Source organism: Danio aesculapii, chromosome 5 (genome assembly GCF_903798145.1).
Source record: "Danio aesculapii chromosome 5, fDanAes4.1, whole genome shotgun sequence".
Taxonomy (NCBI): domain Eukaryota; kingdom Metazoa; phylum Chordata; class Actinopteri; order Cypriniformes; family Danionidae; genus Danio; species Danio aesculapii.
This window is the reverse complement of record NC_079439.1, coordinates 70,504,270-70,518,096: the sequence shown is the minus strand read 5'-3', so window position 1 is coordinate 70,518,096 and position 13,827 is coordinate 70,504,270. Positions and strand designations below refer to the sequence as shown.

Sequence of the window (13,827 nt, the reverse complement as noted above, 5' to 3'; positions counted from 1 at the left end):
AGCACCTGAGCCAGCTAACCAAGGTCTTCAGGCTCACTGGACACTAAGGGTCCAATCATACATCCGGCGCAATGAGGCGCAAGACGTGTTTGTCCCAAGACGTGTTTGGCGCAAGACTTGTGTTGCTATTTTCAGACCAATGCAACCTTAATTTTCCCGTTTTCCGCCACGTTGTTTAAATAGCAAATCCATTTGCACCAATTTTTGCACTCATGGGTAGGGCCAGACGGAATCTGCGGATGTTTTTTGCTTTTTCTGTGGAGAATTTTGGTAATAATCTGCGAATTTCTGCTGAATTATTTAGGTATTAGAGTATCATAGAGTATCAGGTATTTAGAGTATCATAGCCAAAACCTTAATATATTAAATAAAAACTGATATCTTTTTAAATTTTATTTAATGTTTAAAATGCAAATCCAATTAGATTCACTTCGTTTGGTAAACAAAGCAAGTCTCTCATATAATATAATAAATATACAATATAAATCATATAATATCTCTACTAAAAGACTGCATTGTACATAAATCAGATGAACAGTTTCATATTAGTCAGTAATATTACTGTAATTAATTTAAAAACTGAATAAATATAGATTTACACACATTTACTTAAGTAAATAAACAATTTATGATGGGCTAAAATCTGCGGAATTCTGCGCGCAGATTCCGTGTGGGCCTACTCATGGGTGTTCTGGTCTAGAAAAAAGGTGTGTTAAGGAGCATTGCTGGCACGTTGCTATTTTGAGGAACTAAAATAGACTGCAATAGACCAGCTGAAAGCAGGTCTAAAGTTCAGAGCGCGTTAGTTATGCGCCTCATTTACACATTGCTTAAAACACGCAGGATGTACAGCAATACACAAATATCTTTACAGATGAGGAATAAAAAGTTACAAAAATTATTATTTTATAATTATTATACTTCACCTCGGGGGGCTTTTTCAGTTTATTCATGACAATTTGCTATTGTGTAATGTTATTATTATTATTTATTATATGCATATTTATATTTGTTTTATTAAAAACAAGCTTAGATTTGTCCACCTGTCGGGTTTTGGATCATATGAAGCATAAGAACAGGACACGTGTTTGGATGTAACTGCGATTTTTGACCACACTTCATTGTTATTGTTCATTTATTGGTTTGCTGGAAATTAGAAGTAGTTTTGAAACAAATTTTTGCACATAATAAACAAAATTAATTATGTAGGCTAATCAATGTCTGTGCACACAACACAGTTTACTTATCAATGAAAGAGGGAAAGTGAAAGTGAAAGTAAAGGCCGATTGGAGGAGGCTCGTTCTTTATCCTCACGCTGCAGATGCTCTGTTGAACTGTTTTCTCTCTAGTGAAACGTTCAGTTTTTCTACTAACAAAGTCCACCATGTAAATAGCAAATGCGCCATGGCGCGACGCAACTGACTCTTAAAGGCAATGGGAGATGAGCCTCTGATTGGTTTATTCTCAAAACACACCCAGAAGTCATTAAGAGAATAAGCTCAACCCTGTTAGACCATGCGCCTTAAAATAGCAAAAGTGGATTCGGACATACCCTTAATGGTTTGGCACCCTGCACTTTAGACTTTATGCCTAGATCGTTAAAATAGAGCCCGTTGTGTCTCAAACAGCATAGAAAATGCAAAAAGTGTCACTTCCTTCATCAGTTTCAATGCGCTCTGGTCTTGTGCTCTTGTGGTGTCTGTTATTGCTAAGAAATTATCCACAGCTCTGTCCGAGGAAGTTTTATTTATGGTAAAATAAAAAAAAAAACTGCATTGTTTGGTTGCTCTACATTTGTCTGAAGTAATTATTCATTCATTCATTCATTTTCTTTTCAGCTTAGTCCCTTTATTAATCTGGGGTCGCCACAGCGGAATGAACTGCCAACTTATCCAGCATATGTTTTTTTTACGCAGCGGATGCCCTTCCAGCCGCAACCCATCACTGGGAAGCCCATACTCATTCGCACACATACACACACTATGGACAATGTAGCCTACCCAATTCCTGTACCGCATGTCTTTGGACTGTGGGGGAAACCGGAGCACCCGGAGAAAACCCACGCAAACGCAGCGAGAACATGCAAACTCCACACAGAAACTGACCCAGCCGAGGCTTGAACCAGCGACCTTCTTGCTGTGAGGCGACAGCACTACCTATTGCGCTGCCCTGAAGTAATTAGTCTACCATTATTACTGAAATGTGTATAAGCCATACAAAGTTTAAATCTGATTGGTGATCACATGACTCACGATGCACTCACACTTGCAGGTCTTTATTTGAAATAACAAACTTGAGCACACAAAATATATGATATATAGTGATATATAAATGTCCCCTTAATGGAAATTAAATTTAAAAAGTTAGCCTTAAGGATGTCTATAAGTCAGTGTGCTCCAAAACAGTGCCAACATTTGCGTTTATAAAACATAAAGCATATATATATATATATATATATATACATACAAAGCTTGCAGTTTGTCAATTTTTTCTAAAAGGACCAACGATTTTTTTCACGTCACCTCATACTTCAGTTACACATCAAATCTTCTGACCAATCAAATGCTCTCTAGCATCTGACATGCCCCGCCCCCTTCTTCTCATTTGCTTTTCACTTAATGAGCTTGCGCTCAACCACTCTCACTGGCAGAGCTGTGATAAAAACAAAACACTATTGGCTGTTTATTTAAAAAGGGGAGGAGCTGCACTATGTCCCGCCCTCTCTTCATTTTTCAGTTGAGATTACGTCAAACATCGAATAAAAAGACGCACATTTTAATGCACTTCACGACCCAATTTAGAGTTGTAAACAATTACCGGAATATACGTCCCGACTAAGCCATTTTGGTCAGAATTCCAAGCCCAATAAGCAACTCACCTGTCTTCGCCAGGATCTGCCCGTCTTCTCAGCCCAGGCGACTCGCTCATTCGAGCATACACACGCTGTTGCCCTGAAATGAGAGATATGCTATCTTCTAAGTGTGTGCCGTCACCTCCTCCTTCTCCCAAACCTCCATTGGAACCGTCTTTAATGTTGTTGGTGACTTGGTGACCTACAGCCCCTTCTGACCTCTCCGACCCCTGACCTCTGTCCAGAGCACTGATGTTGACCCCTTCGCTCAGATGTAGCATCCCGGCAGCACTGTAGTCTGAATCCGCACCAATAGACTGATCCTCCAAGAGCTCGATGGAGCCACTTAAACCTCCCGGAGTGAGTCCGTTCCCACCGGGCGTCCCGCTCCTTGAGTGACCCAGGCTCCGGTTCTGCAGCGCCTCGGAGTCGTCCGCATTGCTGCACTCCAATGAGGAGTCCTCTACAGCCACAATGGACGGACTATTGCCTGAGGGCCAAACCTGTACCTCGGACATCTCCATGAGCGTGTCTTCTTCGGTGGTGGCGATGGGCGCGCACTCCATGCTGGAAACTTCCTGCCAGTAGGGCTCATTGCCCAGTGGCGAGGGCAGACTGTACTGCATGGAGGCCGGTGACACTAGTTCCTCCTGCACCACCAGCCCGTAACCTGGAGTGACACAGAGAGAGGCACACTGATACAGGCCCCCCACTGCGTCCCCCCCAAAATCACAACGGGAACCCAGGAGGGATGTGCTCCAGACCAGGGGGGGTTAGGGAAGGGAGATCGGAGGAAAGCCCACGAACTTGGTGGAAAGCAAATGGGGATTGAGGTAAAGTATTTGTTGCAAGATGGCTAAAGCTGCTGTAAGCCATTTTTTGCTCCAAGTATCAGATGAGGGAGTTTTTCTATAATTATAGTATGATTTTATAGTCATTCTTTACATTATTTTATGTAATTTTAGTAATTTTAGAGTAATTATAGTAGTTTCTGTAAGTGCATCTTGTATGAAAAAGAGAAAATGGTCTGTTCATTGTTCATGAGAACATATGCTATAGTAATTTATAGTAAACACTATAGATTTTTTGAACCGTACTATAGGAAAGTACTTGAGTTATAGATCAAGATTTATGGCAATATATGCAAATTACATATATCAGTGTTTCTCAACCACGTTCCTGGAGGATCACCGACACTGCATGTTTTGGATGTCTCCTTTGTATGTCACACCTGTTACAGGTCTTTCAGTCTCTGCTGATGAGCTGAATCTGGTGTGTTTGGTTAAGGAGACATGGGAAATGTGCAGAGCTGGTGATTCTCCAGAAACCTGGTGGAGAAACATGTATGACATACAAGTTCATGTTTGGATTTCACATAAATATAACCACTAAATCTAACATATTGCAAAATATTGCAAAAATGCAAAACATTAACATTAAAATACATATACATACTGTGTATGATCAAAAGTATTAGCTATATATACACATATACATATACATACATATTTACACTACCGGTCAAAGGTTTGGGGTCAGTTTTTTATTTTCATGTTGTTGTTTTTTTTAAAGAAAATTATGCTTTTATTATTATACATTAATTAAATGTAAAAAAATTGTTAAATATTTATCAACGTTTTAACTAACCGCTTTCTTATTGTATGTGGTTTCAAATGAAATTCTTAATCCAGTCATTATTGCTTTTATTACTATCATAATTAATAATAATAATAATAATAATAATTAATATTATTGTGATTTCTGAAGGATCATGTGATCTGAAGACTGGAGTAATGAAGCTGAAAATTCATCATTAAAACCACTAGAATCAATTATTAAATTGAATTATAAACTACTTTTAAACAGTTATTTTATAGTGCAATAACATTTCACAATTTTACAATATATACTGTATTTTTGATTAAATAAATGCAGCCTTGGTCTGTCTATCTATCTATCTATCTATCTATCTATCTATCTATCTATCTATCTATCTATCTATCTATCTATCTATCTATCTATCTATCTATCTATCTATCTATCTATCTATCTATCTGTCTGTCTGTCTGTCTGTCTGTCTGTCTGTCTGTCTGTCTGTCTGTCTGTCTGTCTGTCTGTCTGTCTGTCTGTCTGTCTGTCTGTCTGTCTGTCTATCTATCTATCTATCTATCTATCTATCTATCTATCTATCTATCTATGTTAATTTATAGCCATATGTTATATAACAAATTACCAAAAACTGTACAATTAACAACTATATTATACTATAATACACCACAGATTACTGTGGTAAAAACTAAAGTATACTACAGTATTTATTACAGTTTAACTGCTCACTATAGTTAATACTGCAGTATGCTGGAACATTCATTAACAAAGAGTTATAAACAATAATATATACAGTATAATACACTTCACCATAGTAAGTGTTTACTATAAATTACTATAGCAGTTTTTAAGAATAGATATCTGATATATATCAATATATGCAGATTACATATATGACATACAAGTTTGGATTTCACATATATACAGTGCTCAGTATAATAAGTACACCCCTGACAAATCTATCTTTCAAATTTATATTTTTAATAGAAAGCTATTCAGTATATTTGTGCATATACATTAGATTAGTCAGTACTGAAGCTAAATCTGGAGCTTATCTAACAAAATGACTTATGATAACGGTCCAAAAAACTAGTTCAGCCGCATTTATATGTTATAGAAAAATATTAAATACAAATTTAAAAAAAGAGGCAAAATATAAATAAAGTTTGGTTAAAATTTTGTAGGTTGTAATTTATTTTTGCAATATTTTGCTTGAATTTAATTGTATTATCTTTCAATTTCTATATATATTTGGTGACTAAAAGACTATTTCAATAAATATATCTGTTTAATAAATCTGCTTTGTTTAAATGCACCAAAATACATTTCCTATTTTCACTGAGAAACTGATAAAAATATTCATTTTCAAAATGGGGTGTACTCATATATGCTAAGCACTCTACATATATATATATATATAAAATCATATATGCAACATATATTTCAAAATATTGCATAAATTGCATGTTACATAACATTAATTAATTGGAATTACGAATAAAACAAATATGTTCAAATATATTAGCTAATTTTTTTATACAGATGTTCATACATGACCATATATAATAGATGTCCATATGCTAACAAGTGTCGGAGTGTAAATAAATAGCTACAGATTAAAGAGTATTCAGTATTCTAAGTAATATCGCTTTCAGCAGCTTTGGACCAGCAGCAGGAGCACAGGCAATAGTTGCAGCATCAGGTATGCAGTTGTAAAAGACTGTTGCTGCCCCACTTGTTGACACAAGAGGTAAAAGGGGTTTGTTAAGAGAATATTATTTTTGACTGTCACCAACCAGGAAGTAAAAGACACCCCTACAGAACTGTGGAGCTGGGGCAGAGCACCCTGTATACACATGCTGTCTTTCATGCTCACATTCACTCAGTCATGACATATCGACCGCTGTCAGGCTAAAGATCATGCATGCAAGCAGCTGGATTAATCATCTTCAATAACCCACTGACGGAGGGTACGGTCTCGCAAATATATACAGTTGTCAACAGTACTGACAGATACAGCAGAAATGAACTCATAACATTGAGGTCTCTTTATACTAGTCAACATAAGATACACATCTGGTCAGATTATTATTATTAGAGATTTCTTTCTTTTTTTTTAGAAGAGAAAAGAAAAACAAGGTGAAAATATGTCCTCTCAACCTCATCCAATGACAACCTGTAAATTACATTGAGTTCTGGCCTGAAAGGGGAAGTGTGTAGTTAGTGTTGGTAAAATATTTACAAGAACGTTAGGAACAGAACAATATGTTTGCCTAACCTGTGCAGGTCGACCAATGAAAAACAGCCATTTTGATCTTTTTTTTTTTGTTCCACTTGTTCTCTATAAGAGTGCAGAAAATACACACTTCTCCTTTAATTGACAACAAACAAACAAACAAAATATAATTATATATATATATACAGTGTGCCATTAAAAAAACGTTGTGGCTTAACACTAAAAATGACTGAAACATTAATAATCGGCAACAATAAGTGTGTTTTCATGTTTTCATCAACATCAGTTATGCTTTATATGCAATATGTAAACTAATTATTAACAATTTATTAATAATATGTACAGTTGAAGTCAGAATTATTAGCCCCCCTGAATTATTAGCCCCCCTGTTTATTTTTTTCCCCAATTTCTGTTTAACGGAGAGCAGATTTCTTCAACACATTTCTAATCATAATAGTTTTAATAACTCATCTCTAATAACTGATTTATTTTATCTTTGCCATGATGACAGTAAATAATATTTGACTAGATATTTTTCTAGACACTTCTATACAGCTTAAAGTGACATTTAAAGGTTTAACTAGGTTAATTAGGTTAACTAGGCAGGTTAGGGTAATTAGGCAAGTTATTGTATAACGATGGTTTGTTCTGTAGACTATCAGAAAAAATATAGCTTAAAGGGGCTAATAATTTTGATCTTTAAAAAAAAAATTTAAAACTGCTTTCATTCTAGCCGAAATAAAGCAAATAAGACTTTTTCCAGAAGAAAAAATATTATCAGACATACTGTGAAAATTTCCTTGCTCTGGTAAACATCATTTGGGAAATATTTAAGAAAGAAAAAACACTCAAAGGGGGGCTAATAATTCTGACTTCAGCTGTATATGTGTGCATGTGTTATGGATGAAATAAGCTCATTTTTGTGAGTTAAAGGGATAGTTCACCCAAAAATTAACGTTCTGCCATCATTTACTCCCTCTTGACTTGTTCCAAACCAGTTTGAGTTATGTTTGTGCTACTGAACACGATAGAATATATTTTTAAGAATGCTGGAAACCTGTAACCATTGACTTCAATAGCAGGATGAACAAAAACAAAGTCAAAGGTTGCAGGTTTACAACATTTTTCAAAATATCTTCTTTTGTGTTCAACAGAAAGAAAAAAAAACCAAACAAGTTTGGAATAAGTTAAGGGTGAGTAAGTGATGGCAGAATTGTCTTTTGGGTGATATATGCCAACATGAAAAAAATACTATAGCCATTATATAGTATAACAAAAACTACAGTGATTTTGAATCATACTATACACTGAAAACCCTAATGCTGTCTTTACTTAAATTGTTCAGTTCACCTAACTTAGTACTAAGTTTGGTGAACTGATCAGTTTAAGTATAGTCTACAAAACCTGCAAGTTAAACAAACTTAAATATGCAAGTTTTGGGAGACTCTGTTACTCAATAAAATCGAGTCAACGAGTTAACTCAATTAATTTAGTTCAGTCAACTCATTGGGGTTTTCAGTGTGGTAAACTGTATTATACGGTTTATATTATATTATTTACAACTCTTTGTTAATGAATGCTACAGCATACTGTAGTATTATCTATAATGAACTAATAAATACTGTATTATACTTTGGCTTTACTACAGTAATCTGCTGTGTATTGTTGTATAATATACTCTATAGTTAACTATATAGAAAACTAATGGGCAATTTGTTCATATCACTACAGTTGTTGTGTTACCATAGCATAAACTATAGAATCACCACAACAGATTAATTCAAGTACTTTACTATAATATGATTCAAAAACATGTAGTATTTACTAGAAATTACTATAGTATTTTTTCCACGCGGCTCATTTTAACGTTGTGTTGTACATGCAAACACACATATTGAGACAAATGCCAGTGGAGTCACTATAAAGAAAATGATGTGTATTGTCACAGAGAGAGAGAGAGAGAGAGAGAGAGAGAGAGAGAGAGAGAGAGAGAGAGAGAGAGAGAGAGAGAGAGAGAGAGAGAGAGAGAGAGAGAGAGAGAGAATGATGTGTATTCTCCAAAATAACATTCTTACTCTGACATAAGCGATGGACTTTATTGACTCGTCTGTTTCCTCTGCCCAGTTTACGACCCCTCACAGATAAAAGCTCTCGTACACGAGCACACTACACACCGAAGAGATATATTAACCACATGGCCCTGGAATGGGAGTTCAGACTGTGGTGGATACACTCAATCATGTGACCTCAAGGCCTGTGTAGTTACTCTGACAAATCACATCACAATCCGCTTATAATTTTTAACATCCACTCACTATTAGTCACGATGAAATAATAATGACATTTTTAGATGCATGTTCATTTTAAAATGTTAATAATATAATTTTAGAGTTAAAAAATGGACCTGACCTTCATCAATTAGGACAGTTGTATATTTATTAACTAATGTTGACTTCTTCATTCAGTTATGATACTAACACACTCTCAGAAATAAAGGTAGAAATGTTGTTATATTTAGGTGGTTCCTTCTTTATTTTATTTTATTTTATATATTTTTTGCTGCTTGTTTAAAGTACTTATATAAAATAAGCAAGAATAACACAATTCTTGAGATTTTTTTGCAGACAACTTAATTTTTTTATGTTCAATCCACTTAAATTTGTTAACTTAATCAATTTGTGTTGGACAACATAAAGGAATTGTGTGGAGCCCCGCATGTTTACAGTGAATGATGTTTGCTGTTTGTTCAAACTACTTAGTTAAAATGATTAGAAACAACTCAACTGGCCCAGCCTGTGATGTGAGGCGACAGTGCCACCGTGTCGCCAATTACCACAACAGATTTATTCAAATACTTTAGTGTAGTATGGTTCAAACACACTATAGTATTACTACAGTACTTTTTCATAGGGAATATTAGCAGTAACTTTTTATGTACTATTATGTACCCATTAGGTACAAAATTCCCTGATGACATATTTGGTGGATCTTAAAAGCGAAATAAATGAATATTTAATGATTATTAGGTCCAACAGAATACTTTAAAATATTTATTATATATAAATAATAATAAAAAAAATAAAAATAAAAATGATAAATAGACTATAGTGATTATTAGTGATCAGTTTGGGAAATACATTTTGTATAATGAATGCAAGTATTGTGTACATACAGAATAAAGTATTTTATTTTATAATGCAGATTGTTGAATATACAGTTGAAGTCAGAATTATCACCCCCCCCCCCCACCCTTCTTTCTTAAATATTTTCCAAATTATGTTTAACAGAGCAAGAAAATTTTACAGTATGTCTGATAATATTTTTTCTTCTGGAGAAAGTCTTATTTGCTTTATTTTGGCTAGAATAAAAGCAGATATAAATTTTTTAAAAACTATTTTAAGGTCAAAATTATTAGCCCCTTTAAGATATATTTTTTTCAATAGTCCACAGAACAAACCATCGTTATACAATAACTTGCCTAATTACCCTAACCTGCCTAACCTAATTAACCTAGTTAAGCCTTTAAATGTCACTTTAAGCTGTATCAGCCTGATCTCACGAGAAAACGTAAGTATTTTAAGTTTTGTCAGTTTAGTACGAATTCGTATGAGTTCAGTCGTACAAAATTGTACAATTTTAAAAAGGAGGCGTGGCACCTAACCCCACCCCTAAACCCAACCGTCATTGGGGGATGAGCAAATCGTACTAAATTGTACAAATTAGATCGTACGAATTCATACGAATTAGACATTAAATCAAAATGTTACGAATTGCCGTGAGTTTGTGTTGACTATATAGAAGTGTCTTAAACAATATCTAGTGAAATATTATTTACTGTCATCATGGCAAAGATAAAATAAATCAGTTATTAGAAATGAATTATTAAAACTAGTATGATTAGAAATGTGTTGAAGAAATCTCTCCGTTAAACAGAAATTGGGGGGAAAATAAACAGGAGGGCTAATAATTCAGGGGGGCTAATAATTCTGACTTCAACTGTACATTGGTTTCTACGTCTCTTTAAACATTAACTCGCTAATTAGATCTCATTAAGAATTATTTTAATGTTAATACCTTAAAAAATCTCATTAATAGAGCCATTTTATTTTCTTCTTTTCTTGTCACCATACATTTTACTGTGGTAATTATAACTATACTAGCTATAATGTTGCCAAACAAACATGGTAAATCTGTGTATGGGATACTCACAATGGTCACACTTTACAATAAGGTTTAATTAGTTAATGTTTTTACTAACATGAACTAATAATGAACAATACATGTACAGCATTTATTAATCATAGTTCAGCATTAACTAATGTGTTATTAACATCCAAATTCATACTTAGCATTAGTTAACACACCGTGAGTTAACCAACTAACAACTGAACTTTCATTAACTAACATGAACAAATACTGTAATAAGCGTGTTATTGTTCATGTTAGTATATACGTTAACTAATACATCCTTATTGTGTAGTGTTACCCAAGTTAAACAAACGACAGAGGATGGATGAACCCTATCAAAGGTAGTATGTGTGCTATGTAGAGACCAGCATCCATATGAGTACATGTATATATATTTCAGTACTACATTAGCTCTTGTGCATTTTGTGTGTATTGGCATTTTTATGACAGACACAGAGTGGGATAGACACACAGATATATAGACACACAAAATACACTTACAAAAAACACAAACAATGCAAGTCACAAGCTCATGAAGACAACAAGTAGCCACGAAAGAAAAGAAAAAACAAGAGATTTCTTTTTTTCCAAGCCAATCCATAACATGTTATGTACGAACAAAAACATAACATCTACTAACACACGAACAGATAGGCTTTATATATTTATATAAGCACTTTATATAAGGAGTTGAACAGGATCTCTGAGTTCACAGGTAACAGACAGACATGAGGAAAATGACAACATTCAGTATAAATATGTGATTGTACAGTGATCAAAAAGAAAGGTAACAAAGATTTCTGCGCTCCGCAAGCAAAGAGCTCGACAACTATTAACGATAATATTAATAATAATAAGCCCTAAAGTCTGTCATGCGGCTAAAACATGCCATGCAAAAATACATTGTCAGAAATCATGCTAAAAAAGTGACATTTTATTTGAAGGGCGTCACATGATTGGTGATAACAGAATAAGAGTCCCCCCTGAATGTTTTCAGGCTTTTATTTTGTTTCACGTATCTTTGTGGTGAATGAGTCCTGTTCCAGAGCCCTTCAAGCTAAAGTCTTGTCAAAGTCTTGGTGGAGATGCATTCATGCTGTATGCCCTCCTCTTATACATGCAGACAGGGTCCAAAATATAACTAGAAGCCAAATCTGGGTAAAACTGAAAGTAAACAATAAGCTTCTCACACATTGGTTGGTAACATAATGGTTTAAATCTAATTTATATTGTTAATAATGATAATAATAATAATAATAATAATAATAATAATAATAATAATAATAATAATAATAATAATCGATTTTAGTAGTATAACTGATACACTGCAAAAAATGCTTTTTGTGGGGTCGTAATATTACCAAATATTAAATTAAGAAGCTGTTTTTTGAGTTATATAATATTTATGTTATCATAGCTCATATGTACAACACTTTATTAAATGTGCTTTATAAATAAATATTAGATTGTATTGTAAATATTGTATTTGCAGACATATCAAATCAAAATTAAGTTTTTCTTTTCCCTCAAAACAAGCTCGATTATCTGCCGGTTTATGTATATGTGTGCTATACATGAATTAATTCATTTAAAAATGGAAAAGATCATTTCACACAGCATAAAAATAGATTATTTGACATGTTTTATGGCAAAATATACTTAATTTTGACTTGTTATTTCTGAAAATAAAACAAGATTTTGTACTTGTCAAGAAAATGCTTAATTAATTAATAATTTTTATGTATTTGGACTAAAAACAGCACAGTTTTCAGTGTATGAACAAGTAAATATTAAGCTACTCACACATTAGTTGGTAACATAATGGTTTAAATCTAATTTATATTGTTAATGATGATGATAATAATAGGTTTTAGTAGTATAAACTGATACACTGCAAGAAATGCTTTTTTAACTTAGAGTTTTAGTCTGTTTTAGTCCAAAAATTAAATTAAGAAGCGTTTTCTTGAGTTATATAATATGATATGTGATGTTATTATAGCTCATATGTTTATATATATATATATATTTACTTGTTTATATATATATATATTTACTTGTGTAAATGTGTGTAAATCTATATTTATTCAGTTTTTAAATTAATTACAGTAATATTACTGACTAATATGAAAATGTTCATCTGATTTATGTACAATGCAGTTTGTACAGGATTATTTTCTGTCTTTTAGTAGAGATATTATATGAGAGACTTGCTTTGTTTACCAAATAAAGTGAATCGAATTGTATTTGTATTTTAAACATTAAATAAAAGTTAAAAATAGATTATTTTTTAGTTCACATATTAAGGTTTTAGTTATGATGCTCTCAAAATTATTTTATTTAAATAGCAATAGCAAAAAACATCTGCAGATTCCGTCTGGCCCTACTCATATGTACAACACTTTGATCAGCTTCAGTCCTTAATTAAATGTGCTTTATAAATAAATATTTCAGTTGTATTTTCAGACATATTAAATAAAAATTAAGTAATTTTTTCCCCTCAAACAAGCTAAATTATCTGCCAGTTTATGTATAGGGGTACTATGCATAAACTAATTCATTTAAAAATGGAAAAGATTATTTCACGTAGCCTAAAAAGCAGATTATTTGACTTGTTTTAAAGAAAAACAAACTTAATTTGGTCCTCGTTATTTCTGAAAATAAAACAAGATTTTGTATTTGTCAAGAAAATGCTTCATTAATTAATAATTTTTATGTATTTGGACTAAAAACAGCACAGTTTGTAGTGTATGAACAATTTAAACTAGAAGCCAGATCTGGGTAAAACTAAAAGTAAATATTGAGCTACTCACACATTAGTTGGTAACATAATGGTTTAAATCTAATTTTAATTGTTAATGATGATGATAATAATAGGTTTTAGTAGTATAACTGATACACTGCAAGAAATGCTCTTTTTACTTAGAGTTTTGTCTCATTTTTAGTC

General features: G+C 33.2%; 1 protein-coding gene across 1 annotated transcript in view; it reads right to left on the bottom strand.

Annotated features, from left to right (window-relative positions):
• Positions 1–13,827, bottom strand: part of ank1a (ankyrin 1, erythrocytic a) — a 316,581-nt gene that overhangs the window by 30,181 nt on the left and 272,573 nt on the right. The window contains exon 39 of the mRNA XM_056457171.1: positions 2,879–3,521. Within this exon, the coding sequence (XP_056313146.1) occupies positions 2,879–3,521 (643 nt within the window). The remainder of the gene's footprint in view (positions 1–2,878; positions 3,522–13,827) is intronic.